Source organism: Lissotriton helveticus, chromosome 8, assembly GCF_964261635.1.
Source record: "Lissotriton helveticus chromosome 8, aLisHel1.1, whole genome shotgun sequence".
In the NCBI taxonomy this organism is placed as follows: domain Eukaryota; kingdom Metazoa; phylum Chordata; class Amphibia; order Caudata; family Salamandridae; genus Lissotriton; species Lissotriton helveticus.
In genome coordinates, this window is record NC_136069.1 from 41195675 (window position 1) to 41216000 (window position 20326).

General features: G+C 44.3%; 1 protein-coding gene across 1 annotated transcript in view; it reads left to right on the forward strand.

Annotated features, from left to right (window-relative positions):
• LOC144772307 (uncharacterized) overlaps nucleotides 1-20326 on the forward strand; it is a 221075-nt gene that overhangs the window by 71184 nt on the left and 129565 nt on the right. Inside the window, exon 3 of the mRNA XM_078656534.1 lies at nucleotides 11984-14818. Coding sequence (XP_078512660.1) covers nucleotides 13171-14818 — 1648 coding nt within the window. The 5' untranslated portion in view covers nucleotides 11984-13170. The remainder of the gene's footprint in view (nucleotides 1-11983; nucleotides 14819-20326) is intronic.

A 20326-nucleotide genomic window follows, 5' to 3' on the forward strand; every position in this document is an offset into this window, starting at 1 on the left:
ATTGCAGAGGATTCCTTTGCAGTATTTTTATTCCTTTCATGTGTTCCTTATTGCACCCTTTTTAATTTGTTTGGATTTACTTTACCAGTACGAATCTGGGAGCAGGGAAGCCTCTCCTCAGATTCTGGAATAGCTGGACCCAGGTTGGAAAGTCAATTTCTTTGAAAAAACGTATTTGAATTTCATGCTATCCGCACTAATCAGGACACGTCCACCTGGCCCCCCTAACCTCGCATGGGGGCTTCTTTAAATCCAGCTAAAGCACATCCGCTTAGCGGGCGCACATGATAATCCTGTCTGTGCTTGGACTGCGCTCAGCGCCAGCCCCCTTGCATCTCCAACGATCGAGACAATGCAAATAAGAATGTATACTGGGGCGGAGTTACATGCCCTAATCACCAGAGGTAAGAACTTTGCCTGCATATGCTTAAACTTTTATACATCACCGAATCAGTCTCAAATAGCCTGCCACAAGTGTAAGGCCACCCTACCCAAGATCATGTTCATAGGAATGAATCCGAATACACTCGCCAATCCTTAGTATAGCGCCAAGCAAAGCGACAAACTATTGCGCTGCACCCTTTTAAATGTTAGATCTCTAGTGAGTGTGCCAAACTAATTCAAAGTCCTAATATAAAGATTGCATTTGTTACGGAATCTTGGATGGATGCGACAGCGGGCCCCGAAATGGTCAATGCTACAGAGGGTTAATTTGTCACACCCTGAATAGGCCCTTTAGGAGGGGGGGGGGCCTAGCAGTTATTTACCATAACTGATTGTCAGCTTCTTACCCTACGGTCACTGCTACTACCTGCGAAGCCCTGTACTTCTCCTGCCAATATTCTAACCATCCCTCTTTCAAGGGAATATTACTCTCTGGACCTCTGGTCCAAAAAGTGCTTTTGTGGCAAACCTAGGTACCCTATTAGGAGATGGGTCTTTGCACAAATAATTTCACCATACCTGGTGATTTTAACTTCCATCTAGAATGCACTTTGTATTCAGGCACCGCTGTCCTTCAGGACATGATGAGTAGCACTGGTTTAGTACAATTAGACCCTACCCACAATGCAGGCCACACCTGGGACGGTATCTTTTCCAATCCTCTGCATTTAGCTTATACAGGTTTATTACCTCTCACATGGTCTGATCACTCAGCAATTCTATTTGATTTCGCATCCCCTTCTTGGTATCACGATCACTTACCATTCAGGCATGGAACACATCAACTGGTCCCTATTAGAAGAACAGCTCTATACTTCCATGTCACCCAAGGATATAGAGTAGGCTATGGATGGGCATAATTTGCGTAGACGCGCTATGCGAAGCTCTGCAAAACGATAACAAATGTCTGCAAACATGCGGAATTGCTTGTTCCCCCTGTTCGCGATGCTTTTTTCCTGTTCGCAAACGCTGTTTACGTGCTCGGGGGGGGGAATATCTCGTGAACACGCATTTTGAAAGCGCGAACAAGCAAAATATTCTGTGAAGCCACGAATCGCTGAATTTTTGGCAAATCTGCGTTCTTTGCGGAACGAGAAATTAACCCAATTCCACAAATTCCACAAGCGGAACGGAATTTACCGCCCAGTCCTAAAATAGAGGCAGCTACGGCGTTGTATACTGATTGAATCCAATCAGCGTGCAGGATTTTAGCACCTGAAAATATATCCAAACCTAAGCATTCCTATCCAACTGCACCTTGGTATTCATAGGAACTTAGGGAGCAAAACAAATTTGCTAGCACCAAGAACACAATTGGATAAAGAGCTATAATAGCTCAGAAAGAGAAAATTATATATACGGCATTGTTAATAAAAACGAAAACAGACTTCTTTGCCAATCATCTAACTGCTGTAAAACACTCAAAGGACTTTTTAGAACAGTATCCAGACTAGCCTCTCCCTGCACTCATAAATGTCTAGTAGCCATACTCTTTGCGATGAATTCGCATTGTTCTTTTTAAATAAAGTCGAACAGATTTTTCACACCTTCAGTTGCTCTTGGGTGGTGACGAGAGGTCTCATTAATCTCTTACAGCCAGAACGCGCATATTAGCTCTGGTCCTTCAGTGCCCATGACTCTCTTAACAGAATTCACCCACTCTCAGAAAAACCACCATTAGACTTCTTTTTATCTGTTATATCAGGATCTCCCCTCGATCCCTGTCCGGTATAAGTGATTAGATTGACTCCTGAACCAATAGTTGAAATACTTACCTCACTATTCAATGCTATGTTCAAATCAGTTTGAACAGAACAGAATGCCAGTACTGCTATGTGAGTCAACCAACTTCAGATGCGCAACGACTTCAAACTATTGCCGCATACACAAGACAAACATATGTCAGTCTTAATCTTTTTAATTTTTTGAGATTTCACAAATAGTTTTATCTTTTTTATACACAATTATCAAATTGATCAGGGCAAGGGGAGAGGGACATATCATAAAATCTATTCTCAAAAAGGTGGTGTATAAGGATTAGAAAATAAACCAAAACTACCAGAGAAAGATAAGTTTTAAACAAAGAAAGAATGGACCTCAATCGTACGAGCTCATTTGTCATCCAACATTCATTCCATGAAAAAGTCATACACAAACTTCTTTCTCACCACATCAGACATACAAGTAGAATAAAATAGTTGCAGAATTAGAAAAAAGAAGAAGAAAAACCGAGAATACCCACACCTAGATTCGGGGTAATCTATTATTATTATGGGTGGTGGGGTATTAATAGAATTGTTTCACAACAATTTTATAAATAACAACAAATAAATCAAACACAGGCCATCAGAAGTTTTAAACAATCTAAGTGATTTACAAATTACATTTTCATGTGATTGGCCTGGAAAGGAAAGAAAGGGTCGACGCGTTTCGAAACCCCTTAGTAGCGGGGATTCTCCTCAGGACCTTGGGGGGTTCACTCCTGCGAAAGATAAGAAACAACAGTCCTTACTATCCTCACTCCTGAGGTAAACCTTCAACTTCAAACGGACAAGCACAACCTAAAAATAGTTACCTTGTCTTCTTGACATTCAGAAAAAGAAGAGCTCATGTTCCCAAAATTCAACAAATCAAAATTAGCAATATCCTGTGGACTGTGGCACCAATCGTGTGCTGTTGGTGAAAAGAAAATCTATGTTGCAATTTGATGTTTTTAAAAAAGCAAGATGGTTTATAGCAACATATAGTATTTGGGCATCAAATGTCGGGCAATTACCTTATTCGGGAAATCTTTTTACATGGTGCCAGGCTCGGCTTGTTGGTTAATCTTTAGAACCCGATTCCTGTTTGATGGAAAGAAACGGATCACTAACTACTCCCATTTAAAACACAGGCGGATAGCATTCAGTCTGTGCATTTTACGTGTCATCGACAAAGTCCCTTAAACCCAACAGCCCGTGATTCAAAAGCGGGGTGGATCATGCCGTTTTTTTTCACAAGGCTTATATTCCGAACGCAATGTCTAGGCGTCGATAAACACATACCTCAAATCAGGGCTCCTTCCTAAAGCATGGAAGGAGTCATCTACTCTCCCCCTTCTGAAAAAACAAAACCATGTACCAAAGGATCTCAATCTATTTTTGACCCATCTCACAGCTTCCTTTCCCAACAATACTGGTAGAAAAGGCCATGAATTCCCAGCTAACCAGAGTCATACAGGATAACAACTCATTAGATCCAGCACAATATGGCCTTAGAGTAGTCCATAGCACAGAATCATCCCTTATCAAGTCTGTTGAAGAAATCAAGAGAGGCTTTGGGTGTCGAGGGCAACGCTGCTTTAATAATGCGTGATCTCTCAGCAGCCTTCAACAGGGTCCACCATGACTTGATAATGGACCAATTGAATGCTGTCTGCCTGTACCCCACTACGACATCAGTTCACCTCAGCATCTCTCTTCCTTTGCCACCCTTCACGTGATCCCTTTTCCATCCAGCCCAAACCCCCCACTCCACCCTCTGGATCTCATCACCCCTATCCCTCAATTGTCTCCTTCTGTTCACTCCCACCGCCCATCGCATAGCTCCCAGCCTCACTGTTTTTTTGTTGTCCCACAGGACCTTTCACCCTCGACCACCCTTCCCCGGGACCCCACTGCACCCTTATTACATGGGCCACCCCAGCCATTTTCTGACCCATTGCGCCAGCGTCTGTTCTTCTCCCCCCCTCTCCCTCCCCCTCCCTTTCCTAGCCTTACCTTCTTCCTTCCTTCCCCGTACAGCACCTTTTTCCAAAGGCAACCCGGTCCTGAAGATGATCCTGATTAACAAGGATCGAAACTTCGTCGACCCCTCAGCGCATTAATTGGCGCATCTCCCAGTGTGGCTTGTTTGAATCATTCTTTTAAATCAGACAAACTTTCGCATTGCAATTTAAATTGAGCCACATTGTTCTTTTGCTTCACTGTGTATTCAAACACTTTCACACCATGCGCCGTTCATGCTGATCACAATTGTCACTTGCATCGCCACCCTTGTGTCACTTGCACATACCAAGCACCAAGTACAATTCGAGTTGTTTTCTTATTCATTTATGTACAGTGCTGCTACAACTGTGTTTCTTATTCCTATTTTTCTTTAATTACACGATGCCATGAGCACGTTTCAAAACGTATCGAGTCTCCTTGTTTCTGTTCATCGTAATGCTTTTCGCATAGATGTCTAATTGTCTCTACAGTAATACCAGTAGGGGTGGGCGGAAGTCGCGTAATGGACTTTCGTGGAGAGGCACGGAAATTGAACCAATTTACGTGCCTCTCCCCAAATTCCCGTTACGTGACGCATGCCCGCCTCCCGCCCGCAATATTACATTGTTTAAAAGCCCAAAAATAAGTTAAAAAACACTTACCTTATCACTGGGGCATCTTCCTGTTCTATCTCGGCTTCTTCTTGAAACTGCGCATTCCTGGTGTGATATACGCATGCACAGTTTTAAGAAGAAGACGAGATAAAACAGGAAGATGCCCCTGTGATAAGGTAAGTGTTTTTAAACTTATTTTTGGGCTTTTAAACAATGTAATATTGCGGGCGGGAGGCGGGCAGCCAACTTCCGTTCCGCCCCCGAGTGTGCGGAAATTTGCCCAGCTTTTCCCGCAGAAGGCGAAAAGGGCAAATTTCCGCTCATTCCGTGGGCGGAACGGAAATGTCCGCCCACCCTTAAATACCAGTTGGGATATTGTCTGTTTATTCTCAAGCTGCGTGTCACGCAGGGCTCCAAAGTGCATATGTTCATGGTGCCAAAGGCTGCATTGGCCTATGCGAAGAAATTTGACCAGGCACAATGCTCTTCTCAATCCTGCTCCCAGGCTGTTGTCTACAGCCACCTGAGTGATAATGACTGACTCCTGCCTCTGCTATTGTGTCTTTGCAATCTGTGCTTTCTGGTGTAATGCTGCCTTCCATAGCTGAGTTCCACTCTGTCCCAGTTACTGCATGTGTTCCCTTCTCTCCACTGTTGCGCTCCTGCTCGTTGTCCATTGGGCCCTGGGCCTCGCTATGGTCGTGGGTCTGCTCACCGCTCCTGCAGTACTGGCCTTCTCCTTTCCTCCTCTCTCCCATGACCTCCACTAGCTTCCATTTCTGGTTTTTACACTGCACTTCCCATTTCCACTGCTCATGGTCCCCATTGCACATCTGTCCATATCCGTCATTCACTCACCTGACACTGCGAAATGACGGACACCACTCTCTGGTCTTGGAAAGTCCGCAATTTCAATAAGCACTGCAAGGGCCGCCTGGTACATGCCCACCTTATCAGGCATAAGGTTGACCTTTGTTTTCTTCAAGAGACCCATCTGCTGCCCGCCACCTCCTCCAAGCTTCTCTCTAGACATTGGGGTGAAATCGACTTCTATTCCAACTATTCTCACGGGGTATCCTAGACCTCCTGGGATGCTTTGTCATCCTGTGCTGCACTCTCCTGGCCCAACCACTGATCCTCGCGATGCTATATGCTCCTAATTCCGATGACCCTGAATTCTTCGCGCAGGTTAGGCAGCACATTTCTTCTCTGGGTCTAGCCGCGCTCCTTTTGGGGGGGGGGGAGTGCGATTTCAACATTAGACTATCAGCCACTCTTGACATGCTCTCCACCCGCGCGCAACCTCTCTTCTGCCTTCTGCACTCCATACTCACTGATAACTCACTGTTCGATGCGTGGCGGCACACCTGTCCCGTGGCACGCAAGGGCACATGCGTGACAGGCTCCTGGGGCTGCTGGTCCTGCTCTTGATCACTACGTCGGACGCCTTTGCGTGGCTTACCTCGGTGGAACACATGCGCGCACCCTTTCCGACCACGCTCCCGTTCGCCTCTGTGTGCAACTCCCTCACTTCCCACGGCGCATCTTCTCTTGGCAGCTGCTCCCAATGCGGTCCGGGATTTGGTATTTTGTGACGAGATTCAAATGCAATCACAAACTACTTTGACCTCAATGTAGGCTCTGACGACTCCCCTTCCACGCCCTGGGAGGGTTTTAAGGTAGGGATCCGAGGTGAATGCATTTCCAAGCAATTCAGTGTGCTACGCTCTATTCATGGCACTCTTGACAGGATAAGGGGGGGTTTAAGGCTTTGGACTTGCATTCTCTTGACCCTAACCCTGACACTTTTGCGAAGCTCCGGGGTAAACTCACTGATTTCAATGATGAAGCCAATAGGGAGCTCTACTTCTTAGGTGGAGAGGCGAAGGTGCGCCGCTTCAGCGAGGGGGATCGTCCTGGCAAGACTCTGGCCAATCTCTTACGACAGCCCCACGCGGCCTCTTATATTACTGCGCTCCAGGACGGACATCTGGACAGAACTACCTCTCCCGAGGAAGTAGTGGCTCAATTTACTGCATTTTATTCCCAACTCTACACAGCTGGGGCCGTGCCCCCGCTTGACATTCTTGATCAATATTTTCATACCCTTCAGCTCCTCTGGCTGGGCATCAGCCACTGGGAATACCTCAACGAACCTTTCTCCATGGAGGAGTTCCTGGCTGCCATCAACAGCGTGCTGGGGGACAAGGCCCCCGGTTCTAACAGCTTACCAGTGTCCTTTCATAAGGCTTTTGTGGCCTTTCTGGTCCGCACCTCGCTGCTTTGTACAAACAATCATTTGAGTGTGGCCAATTCCCTCCCTCGCTCCACGAGGCCTTGCTAAAGCTTCTCCTGACTCTTATCGTCCTCTGTCTCTCATTAATACTGATAACAAGATCTTTGTCAAATTGCTGGCCTCCTGCCTTCTCCCTCTCATACCGCTAATCGCTCGCCCGGACCAGTCTGGCTTCATCCCCGGCCACGCTACGTCACATAATCTCCAGACCATTTTTTCTGTCCTTCATCAAATCAATCCCGCACTTCTGGCTGTGGCGGCCCTTTTGGACGACACCAAAGCTTTTGATACTCTAGAGTGGCCATTTCTTTTTTACCTACTCCCTCGCTTAGGCTTTAGCCCATTTTTTCTGCGCAAAGTTCAGCTTCTCTACACCCATCCCACAGCCCGCCTTTGGATCAATGGTCAGATCAGTGAGCCTAATCCCATCGCTAGGGTCACAAGACAGGGGTGCCCGCTTTCACCCATGTTATTCGTTATCGCCATGGAACCCCATGCTGCCGGGCTCAGACAATACCACACTAAGAGGGGTCTCGGCTTCGCGGCTCGAGCTCTGGTTGTCTCCATGTATGCAGGCGACGTCACACTCTATGTCTGCAATCCCCTGGAGAATCTCGGACCTATGGTCCGCGAGGTGGTACGTTTCGGGGGCCTATCTGCATCCAGGTTAACTGGAGCAAGTCCATTCTTTTACCCCTCACAGACGCCACTGTAGCCTTCACTCCTGATTACCCATTTGCATTGGAGTCGGGACCTACTAGATACCTAGGCATTTGGGTCAGCAGGGATGTGGACGAACTCTGAAAGGCCAATTTCAGCCGCGCAGTGGACTGGCTGGAGTCTAAGATCCAACTCTGGCGAAGACTGCCCCTGTCTCCGGCGGGGCGCATAACCATCGCCAAGTTGGTGGTGCTCCCGAAGTTATTGTATTTATTCATGAATGTCCCCATCTCCCTCACAGCTCACTTTTTTCGCAGACTCCACTCACTTATAATCAGCATTGTCTTGGCCAGTCGGCAACCTTGATACCTCACATATAATATACTCACTCTTCCTTTGTCGCGTGGCAGACTGGGAGCCCCGGATTTCAAACTATATGCCCTCAGCGCCCAAGCCAGCTCCCTTCACTTCTGGCTACACTCGACGGCTTGTAACATGGGTAAGGGACCCCCTCTTTTATACTTAAAGCCAGGGAAGAGAGAGGAAAACGTCAATACAACAAAATAGAATTCCCTCATGGCCTAAATCCAAAAAGCCCTTCAAAGCATAGCAAATAAAACACTTTCTATATTTGTATTTTCAGTATTTTATTGATTTGTTGTATTATATCAAAATACTTTTTTCTACGTTTTTTATATATTTTTCTTTTTAAATTCATTAAACTCCTTTGGTTCTTTCATATAGACATTAAAATACACAACATCAAATATATATTTTTCAAGTTATATATACGCATCAAAGAAACCACCCTTCAATGCCACACATCTCTACACACTCACATACTACTCATACATACACTTACACACACTTCACTTTTCATCCAGAACAATCTCTTTTTTCTGTGACTGAGGTAACACAGATTGTAATGTCAATTTCCACGCCAGGTCGATGCGCGTTTCGGTGGGCTTGTACCACCTTCCTCAGGACCAACAGAGAAAAGTTTGCTTCCTTTTTGTGTGGACACAGGGTATCCCCCAAAGATAATAGTGATGCACCAACGTGTTATCAATTGCTGCGCAACCACTTTGTTCACTTTTCAGTCCTATTAACAAGATAGATATTATAAACTTGTTATGCGATGCTTCCTTTTCTCTTATTTAGGACATTCACAAACACAGTCTTTGGTAGAGATTTCTTATTTTAATCAGCAGACTTGACTTTTTGTTAATTTCTTCAAATGATTTGTAATAGAGTAATCTTTTGTCCTTTACTATATTTTGTACTCGTTTGGAGATGTTTTTCAATAAACCATCCTCCTCATTTGTTCATGTTTGTAAGCTTAGTCCATCAGTCACACGCCGCGAAAACACCCGACGGCTTTCCAACCGCTCTTGGTGGTGGAGGCGGATCTTGCTGTTCCCTGGCCGCTCCTGACCACTCTTTTTGCCCCAGCGATACCCCCACACGGCGAGATCGACACAGTGGAGACTTTGCGTTGGGCCTGGGATGGGCTCCGGAGATATTCTGGCTTTAGCATGCTCTCTGCAAATGCCATGCCCATTGCACATAACCCGACATGCCCCCCTCTACAGACGGCCGGAATGGTCAAACGTGCGACCCGCTTGGGACTTTCCACGGTGTCGGACCTCTACCCTAGCAACACTTTTTTTCTCTCACACCAGAGTCCGTCCCCATGGACACTCTGCTTTATTATCAATTCAGAGCTCTCTTCAGGGGGCTTCATCCCACGTTTCCTCCGCCCCCCTATGGCTGTCCTCAACTTTATCTACACACCCCCCTTCCCCACAAGCAGGTCACCAAGAATTACGCCCTCGCGCTTGCGGACTCTTCCATCTCCACTGACCAGGCCCGTGCGGCATGGAGTGAAGACCTTGGGGGCGATCTCTCTCAGGAGGTCTGGCTGTACTTCTGCAATCAGACCAAACGCTTATCCCTAAACTACCGCCTGCGCCTCATGCATTTCAAATACTTGCATAGACTATACCGCTCCCCCGGTGAGCTGCACAAAATGGGCCTCACCCCCAGCGACAGATGTTTGCGATGCTCCTCTCCCGCAGCAGACTTTTCCCACCTCGCCTGGCTGTGCCCCAAGGTCTCAGCATACTGGTGCGATGTGTGCGTCGCTATCACTGACATTACCTCTATGCCTGTCACACCGGACTCACTGCTTTGTCTCCTAGGCTTTGTGAAATTCTGCAAGACGCTACTCGTCGGCCGACTGCAATGCTTCTCGTTTTCGCACGGCGCAGGGTCTCCATGTGCTAGGGTCGAAGATCTGTGCCCTAGGTTAGCGCTTGGCTCGAGTACGCTTTGCGCTGTCAGACACTTCTGTCCGAATTCTGGGACTTAGTGCCTGTCTCCTATCTCCAGCGCAAAGGCGCCCTGCCCTTTGCGACCTCTCCCACGCTCCCCTCCCGCCCGCCGTGGCTGCCGAAGTTGGCTCGTGAGGTGCTGCCTCCCCACCCACACACTCTTCAGGTCCCTTCCGCCTTCTTCCATCTCACTTCAGCATTTCTCTTTCTGTGTAATGCAATGGGCTTCTTATATATGATGGTTCATATAATATATGTAACAAATGTAGTCCTCCTCTTCGATTGCGGACCTTCCACCTGCATACACTGTAACTTGAAGTGCCATTCATTCTCAATAAAGGTTTTTGACAAATTAAAAAAAAAAAAGTTTTGCCCTCTCTGCTTGGAGCACGGAGTTCGGTAAAACTCCGCCAACCACTGGCGTGGCTGAGATTACCAGCGCACGCTCACAAAAATGAAGGATACTGTGTCCCTTTCGGGGAGACAAAAGGGTTGCCTGGCGTGTGGTCACCATTGAGACGCTCTGGCTATGCCTCCGGACTGCAGTTGGCTTCGACTTTACCGCGTAACCTGCTCACTTCTTGCTCCTCCTTGTGGACGCTGCCTGGATGAAGCACCACCAGAGTAGAGGAGTCACTCCATAACCCGCACTATGTCAACTGCGAAGGAGGAACACAGTACCGGCCGACACCCGTCCCCTACTCTGCTTCACCCTGCTCTGGGTGTAGGGTAGCTTGCTGGGTATCACTGTACTCGGGGGTCGCACAGAAAGAAAGAAATCCCAGCGGCTCATACAGACTGCTACACTCAGCGGTCAAAAACAACTAGGACTGGGAAGGAGCTGAACTGCTGCCATTCCCTTAGAGTGCTATGCGAGCACTGCTGCACATGCACTGATGTCAGGCGTGTGTTTGGTGCCATCGAAGTACCTGATGCTGCACGTGCACCAGGCATTTGTTCAGTCCTGTACAAGCAAGCACTTGATAGTGCACGTGCTCCTGGTGCCATTCCTGTACACTACTTTCATTCACATAGTGCAAGCCGAGAACTTGATGGTGCACGTGCACCACATTGCTGCACACGTACTTATTGCAGTGCAACAGTACACGATCCTGCAGGTGCACCCTGTGCTGGAGCTGGACATTTCCTTCTTTGGTCCAGTTTGCACTCGGTACCGTATACAAACTCGGCGAATTCCACTGAGTTTTTAGATAACTCCGCAGATTAGAGCTCCGCAAGTTCCACCCACCCCTACTGATAACCTTGTTTGAACAAAGCTTTTGAAAATGTAGCTATTTGTTCAATAAAACCTTAACTTCTGGCCACAGCTTCCTCTCTTTTAGCACCAGAAAACTGTAATTGGTATTGCTGTGCTGCTCAAATAAAAGAACTAAGTAAATAAATGTCTTAGAAGCTTTCATATTTAGCCCAATACATGCTGTGGATATTACCATTAATGATAGATGTCTTTATGTCAGCGTCAATTCATGCTGTAATCATTGGATTACACTTCCAGGTTTTTGTTTTAATCCATGTTGTCAGCAGAGTCATGTTTGCCACTTTTTCCTATGTTTGTTGTCATGTATTTGGTCTTTGGATTGCAGATTTCTCAGTGTCCATTATAATTTGTGATGTGAACATTGTTAATGAATGACTAACAATGTGCTCTGGATCTCGTTACAAGATTGCGAGTGTTTTGGTTTACACATAAATAAAATACCATGTTCATTAGATTATGATTAAACCACTTCTATGCTAATGTACAATTGTGTACCTGGCTTTTGTTAATTCATTTCCATATAAGAAAACAAATAGATTTTTTTAATTCTGATATTTGTTTTTTTGGGCTCATGAAATGCTAATGCTTAGATATTATTTTTGTCCTTTTAGTGAAAGACAGCAAAAATAAAAGCAATAATCAGAGGAATATCTTGGACACCAGGAATTGCAATTCAACTTTTGAGACACTAACCACTTGAAAAGTACGGAACAGTTTTCGGAGATTTTTTTCCACTAAAGAAGCTCTACAATTGTTACCGCTATGCGATCCTTAGACAAACAGCCTTTTCTGTGCAGAATTGGTAGCAGACCCCAATAGAATGATGAAAGGGACATAGTACCTCACAACAAAGGAGTAAGGAGTATCTCTTCAGTATGTCTACAAATTAACACCTCAAGGAACTCTAATCAATCAAGTGACCTACAAAGGAGAAAGTCCACAGAAATGTTTAGAATGTAATAAATCTTTCCAGGCTAAAGTAGCTTGAATAACAACAGAAAATGTATACATTTACACTGGACACCAGCCACGGACACATCTACCTATTGCTGTATTCTGCGTAACAGGCAACTCTAGCAACACATCAGAATATCCCCTAGTGAGAGGCTAGCACGAGCATTGCCATGTAAATAAACACTGAATATGAGAACAGAAATGGCTATCTTCTAACAAATCAAGTGTGCGAGCTAATGCCATAATATTGACTTTATACCACCGAGAAAGGAAATAGGAGAGAGTTAGAATGCAGAAATTATGCCTCCACAGTGTTAACTTAGCTGAGCATCTGTACACAGTGGGACTATAAGTAGAAATTATTTACTTAATTTGTCATGGCAAAGAGAAAGGTGCACTTCATTTAAGTACACAACTTTGCAGTTGTAATATTAGTACCAATAATTTAGTATGTAGAGAGGTTATTTTTCATTTCTATGTGTTAGTAAAATGTACCTAACTTGAAAGTACTAACCTGGACAGACACAGGAGAAGCTACATGCATTTACTCAGTGTCTCTAGAATATTATTACAACTATGTAATTATTTAAACATAATGTGTTCAAATGGGGGAGGTGCACAAATGCACTAAATGTAACAGAGATTTCTATATAAATACCCATCTGGAAAAACATCAAGGAGACCCATCTGGAAAAACATCAAGAAGATGTCAGCATATTAAGACAAAATAAATCTGCAGTGTTTACCAAGACTTTTATTAGAAAAAGCCATTTGATGGTAGGCAAACAAAACCATACTGAAAAAAAAACATTTCAATGTCTCAAAGGTAAAGACTGTATCACAAATGGCTCTCATTGGACAAAAGTCAGGCTACACTGAACGAAGACCTTATAAATGCACTGAATGTGGCCAGATGTTCATTACAACGGCACAGCTGCTGATAGATCAACAAACTCATACTGATGAGAAACCATGTGAATGCTTTGAATTCAACAAGATTTTCAGTCAAAAAGATGGACTAGTACTACCTCACACAAATCACACTGGAAATAAACCATATAAATGTTCTAAATGTGCCAAGACTTTCAAGCAAAAGAGTAAATCGTCATCACATGAGAGAATTCTCATGGTGGAAAAACGATATAGATGTTCTGAGTGTAATAAGGCTTTCACAAAACAGAGTGATTTAACAGTTCATGAGAGATTTCACACTGGGGAAAAACCATATATATGTTCTGAATGTCAAAAAGCTTTTACCATAAGAGGTAGTCTAACCCTTCACCAGAGAACACACACTGGCGATAAACCATATAAATGTTCTGAATGTGACAAGTTTTTCATCACAAAGAGTCAGCTTATAATGCATCAAAGAAATCACACTGGCGAGAAACCATATAAATGTTCCGAGTGTGACAAGTGTTTCATTTCAAAGGCCCTGCTAATATTACATCAAAGAAATCACACTGGCGAGAAACCATATAAATGTTCCGAATGTCAAAAATCTTTTACTGTAAAAAGTGGTCTAATCTGTCACCAGAGAACACACACCGGTGAGAGGCCATATAAATGTTCTGAATGTGACAAGTGTTTCATCACAAAGGGCCTGCTAATATTACATCAAAGAAATCACACCGGCGAGAAACCATATAAATGTTCCGAATGTCAAAAAGCTTTTACTAGAATAGGTGGACTAATCAGTCACCAGAAAACTCACACCGGTGAGAAACCATATAAATGTTCTGAATGTGAGAAGGCTTTCAGTTTAAAGTCATCATTGGTAATACATCAGAGAGTTCACACTGGGACAGAACCTTATGGATGTTCTGAATGTGAGAAGGCTTTCATTACAAAAGGAGAGTTAAGAAGACATCACTTGTCTCACAGCGGTGAGATTCCATACAAATGTTCTGAGTGTGACAAGGGTTTCAAAGCCAAGCCTCATCTGATGCGGCATCTGAGCGATCACACTGGAGAGAAACCATATAATTGTACTGACTGTGACAAGGCATTCAAACAAAAATATATATTGTCATTACACCAGAGAAATCACAAGGGAGAGAAACCTTATAAATGCTCTGAATGTGGCAAGGCTTTCATTCTGAAGACTGAACTATTAGTGCACCAGAGATATCACACTGGAGAGAGACCCTACAAATGTTCTGAATGTGATAAGTCATACATTGATAAGGCAAGGCTGACAATACATCAGAGAACTCACACTGGAGAGAAACCTTATAAATGTTCTGAATGTGATAAGGCTTTTACGCGGTATAGTGATCTGTACAGTCACAAGAGAGTCCACACGGGGGAGTCACCATATAAATGTACGGAATGTGACAAGGCTTTCAAGCGAAAGATTCATCTTTCAGTTCATCAGAAAATCCACACAGGGGAGAAACCATATAAATGTTCTGAATGTGACAAGGCTTTCATTACAAAGAGAACACTGATGATACATCAGAGGGTTCACAGTGGAGAGAAACCATATAAATGCTCTGTATGTTATAAACCTTTCACTCAAAAAGGTAATCTGTTGCGTCATCTGAGAACCACACACCTTCACTACATATGTAGATCCAGTGACAAATAAGAATATTTACAACAGAGAAACCAAGTACATTTACTTACTCCTGGGAAAAAATTACCTATCACTCTATCTGGAAGAGATAAAGGAAACAAATCATATTAATGTCCTAAGGGCCTGAGTACAAGTAGTTATTGCCCCTAATAAATAATGATACCACAGGGTATGGTATTTATCTGGTGCGATAAATAACTCCTATTATGAGTTTATGGGGAACAACTTGTGGATTTAGATGTTTAATGCCCCAAAATCTGCATGATATGGTAAATACTGCCTGTTTTCTGTGGTTAAATATTGTCCGGTTTAGACTGCCGAAATTTAACAAAAGTTGAGTTATTCAACACGTCCGATAAATATTGGATGCGTTAAATACCTTTAACATCGTAATTCTGACCTATGAGTAAACAGGGGTTAGCACATGGGTCAGAAAGTTAGAAGCAAATCATAATCAGGCCCAAACTGTAAAAAGTCTTTCACTACATAGTGTGATCATATGACAGTCACTGCACGGGCGTAACAAACGCCCCCGCAGTTCGGGGGGCCCGAGCTCCAGGGGCCCCTGCAGGGCACAGTACCCTAAGGGTCCGTCGCTGGGGCCTAATTTTAATGTTATGCTTGTCGCTATTATATGGTGTATTCTGCACACGCGCTTCAGTGCTGTCTTGAGCCTCAGGGTAGGGGCATAGGGTGGGAAGAGCTGCGCTGGTGTGACTGAATTGTCATACGCAGACTAGTCAGTGTACTACACATGCGAGGGCCGATAGGGCCATTTCGGACATTGGGACCAGGGCAAAATGTAATTTCCAGCTGCGGTCTCCTGCCGTCGGCCCATGCATGACACCGAAGCGGCAGGTGTCAGGTGAGTGGGTGAGAGAGAGTGAGGCGATGGCATGACTGGTAGTAGTACTCCAGTCGCTCGCTATGTTGTTAAGTTCTGCTGCGTTCTTTCTTCACTTCTCTGCATTCGGGGCTGCTTTTACTCAGGGCCCCAGGCAAGGTTGCTTGGTACCGTTGCAAGGCTTGAGCAACACATAATAATAAGCTTTTAGTCCTTACGTGAAATATTGTTGAAAGCGACCCTGCAGCCCTGCGAGGGCATTGTTAGAGTTATTGATGTTTTTTTATTACAGGGCGGGTAACACTCCAGTAGCTGCAAGGGGGAGAGGGGTGGGACGCATACCTAAATAAAAACCTGGTAAATGACAACTTATGCAGATGCTGCAGCCATTCTTAAGGATTTTAGGCAGCAATTCCATTGCACCTTGGTGGAAACTATGAAAGCGGACAATTGACAAGTCTAAATTGTTTTCTATGATTGCATGCTTCCTCTGGAGGAGCGGTGTGGTGTTCTGTTGATATGACAATGTTCATTTTTCATTTTGCTAAAAATACCTAATCGTGCTTCACATTCAGATATTCAGTAAATTACGCATGCCCCATTCCTGTTTTTTTCTGTAACTGTGTGAAAATTCGGCAATATTTGAAGTGATTATGTTTGTGGAGATGACGTTCAGCTACCACTTGCTTGCTTAATTTTCAATTTGGGTGAGTGTCTATTACAGACATTTTGTAGTTAAATGTTGTGTTTATGTTACATGCAACAGCCATTCAAAAAGTTTCTTTAAGATCAAATTAGTACCTCACATATGAGAAACGTCTGTGTCACAGAGATTATTTGGAGTTAATAGTGAGATACTCATGTGTTACTGTATTAAAAACACACATCCCCTATCCCTGAATGTTTACATGTAAACATAATTTGAATTTGGACCAGTGTGCCTGTGCACTGTCTCTGACATGGCCAACGAGAACATGAAAGAGCTGAAACTGGATCATGAATTTAAAACTGTTCCTAACAGGGTCCCCCAAAATATGCTTGGCCCAGGGCCCCCAAAAACTTTAAAATATCCCTCGGGCCATCTGTGAACATGATGGTCATAGTTACCATGTGTGCTGGCATGGCTAGGCCCATCATGGAAAATACATTTCCATTTCTCTTTGCATTACAAGTGTGCTCATGCCCCATTTCCTCAACATGAAAAATTACCTCACTGAAAGAGTATCATGCTGCAGAAGCAAACAAAACATCTAGAGATATATTTAATCCATTCATCTCTAGGTAAATTAAGATGGCCAAATTCTGAATTGGCCGAAATTCACAAAATTGGGAGCTGGTTGAACCCACAAAGCATTTTTCAACTGCGAGCTTGTGGTTTGTGGGTTTGTGCGATGCATAGTGGGCAGTCAGGCATTTCTTTTAATGAGCACTACACTACACCAACATGTAAGAGAAATTAGTAGTAGTCAGAAGCACCACACTTGATTGCAACAACCTCCTCTTCCGTAGACTGCCTAGTGTCAACATAGCAAATATTCTCTCTTTATGTCAACAAGAATGGTACAACAAGATGAGTAGCATAACAAAGCCTACATTTTCATCAAATGCATGTATTTTTAAAACACATTATTCATTCACATGGGAGGTAATAATGCCTGTCTCCTATGTTATTTACCACAAAACTCATGAAAAATATGTTGAATGAACTTGGGAACTCCTGCAGTGGGTAACAGAATGTAAATAATGTCATCTTAGCACAGTGGCCTGGAATCCTGAAGTCTATTACGTGGTAATGATGGAACACAATACTGCCTGGCTTCTTTGATTTTGAAATACACTCCTGCCATTTTTATCAACAGTTGGCATTAATGATGACAATCACTTCGGTGGAGCTGCTGGAGGTTGACAGTGATGTGTGGGTTTCAGAGCTGCCTCACTCATGGTACCCTCGAGATAGAGAGGGTCAGCCTGAATCACGCTGTGTGCTTTTGTCCTCCATTCGCCATTATTTTAGCTTTTAATGAGACATTAAAGAGTTTCTAATTCCATCAATGTGTCTCCTACCTGCAAAGTATTAAAGAGGGAAGCTTATTTTCTATTAGAAAGTCTGAGCTATCTTCGTTTTTTTCCTACAGTTTGTAATCCAGAAATTTCTCAAGAAGGTAGTGTTAAGAACAACTTGCACATTGTGATACTTTGTGTCAAGGGGGTGTACTATAGGTGGTCCACGGGCTGTCCCATGCAACCAGTGCTTAAAATGGGCAGGTGAAGTCTGGTACTGAGTGCCTGCACTTCTGAAATTTGACAGGGAGAGTACCTGCACTTCTCAGCACTGATGCACTACATTAATTGAGAGATTACCTGCTACAGGATAGAGGTTTTTCCGTTATCCTGGTGCTTTTAGATCTGTCAGCGGCGTTTGACACTGTGTCATATGACATCATGATCTCCAGATTAATTGACATCGGGCTGGAATGCAAGGCGCTGGCCTGGCTAAGGAGTTTTCTCACAAAGCGTACCCAAAGTGTCATCTTGGGTCCGTATCGGTCGGAGGAGGTGGAGATCTCAAAGGGGGTGCCACAGGGCTCTTGTTTGAGCCCCACGTTATTTAACATCTACGTGGCCCCCCTGGCTAACATCATGAGATCCCACGGCTTCATCCCGGTATCGTACGCGGACGATACTCAACTCCTCTTTCCGTTTAAAACGCTGACACCTGAAGTGCGAAACTCCTTTGCCAGGGGGATGAAAAAGGTGGCCCACTGGATGGCATCAAACTTCCTGCAGTGCAACGTTTCTAAAACGGAGGTGATGCTCTTCGGGGAAGCTAAACGCCTGTGGACTCCTGACTGGTGGCCTCAAGATCTGGGCCCAGTCCCTGAGCCTAAACAGGTTGTAAAAGATCTTGGAGTAAAATTGGATCAAGAGCTTGCCTTGAAACAACATGGAAATCAAGTGGTCGGCTCCTGTTTCCCTGTTATTGGGCTTCTCTGGAAAGTGTTCCCCCTGCTCCCTGATACCACCAGAAGAACTCTGGTACAGTCGCTCGTGTTGAGTAGATTAGATTATTGCAATGGATTGCTGCTAGCCGCCAACAAGGGGATTATTGCAAGATTACAAGTTGTGCAAAACACCGCTGCACGTCTTGTTCTTAATGTCCCTGCTCGTACTCCATCCAAACCTCTGTTAACCAAACTTCACTGGCTTTCAGTGAAACAAAGGGTGAAGTTTAAAATATGCTGTGTCATTCACAAATGTCTCACAGGGAAAGGCCCCGACTACCTGACTAAAAAGCTTAATTTATATGTCCCCTCCAGATCTCTTAGATCAGGAGATTAACAACTGCTATGTGTTCCCAGGTTTAAGAAGACAAGACAAGGGGGTAGGGCCTTGTCAGTGGCTGGCCCGAAGCTGTGGAATGATCTCCCCATGGAAATCAGACTATGCAGAGAACACCTTCTTTTCAGGAAAAAATTTAAAACTTTTCTCTTTCAGTACTAGGTCATTTATCTAGGGAGGACTGCTATATGTTTGGGTTTCTTTGCTCACAGATGATGCCAGAGGCGCGGAGATACTCCTTCGGGAGTCGAGTCCTAGCGCGGTATAAGTTTGCAAATAAATAAATAAATAAAATAAACTTCTCAGCACTTGTGCATTACTTTTAATGGGACAGTGCCAGCACTTCTCAGTTGAAAACAGGTTCGCCAGATGATAGAGTACTCACACTTTTATATTTCCATTTCAAGCATTACAAGCAAACAGCCATGTTTTTGTCGCAAATCACTATATACTAACCTATATGTGGATGGGTATTTGCACCAAAAATGTACATACCTCCTCAAGGCATCACTTACACACTCATCTTGAACTCACGCATCTTGCGCAGTACAGCGCTCACACACTCCTCATTCATCCTCACTTTGAGGAATCTCAGGGGCAGTCAGCTGAACCTGCTGCAGACATGTGATGCAGCACAGCACAGAGACAATTCTGTTCTGATCCAACTACCTACATACTACCACTGGCGACTACTTCTTGGCACCTCACAATGGCAATGAGATATGGGATGTTTTTAACAAAGTCCATTCCAGCAGAGATCTCCACAAATCCCTACTCTTTAATCTATGCCTGCTCAGAGCCATTAACTTTAAACAGTAGACACAGCATCTCAGAATGGACGACTCAGTGCTGTAACCATCAAAGTGGGATTATGAACAATAGAAATAGCATAAATGGACCTGCAGAGCGATGAAAACCAAAATAGCGTGCATATCTCTCACACCTAATCCGTCAGATTGCTTAGCACTGTGCACTATTGCACAATAAACTGCACACACCCCGCTCAGTGGTCCTCAAACACAACATGGAAACACTTCCCATATAGCATCAAAACAAATACAACACCCTTTTACCACACACCCTACACATAGTATAGCTTGCTACTCATGTAGGAAAGAGGTAAGCGCTTTAGTGCTCCACATAGGGGTAGTAAGCCCTCTGTAAATATAACAATACAATACATTCAAGACAGCTCCAGCCTCTTATCTTCTGTCTTTTTGGCTCTGTCCCTTTAGCTCC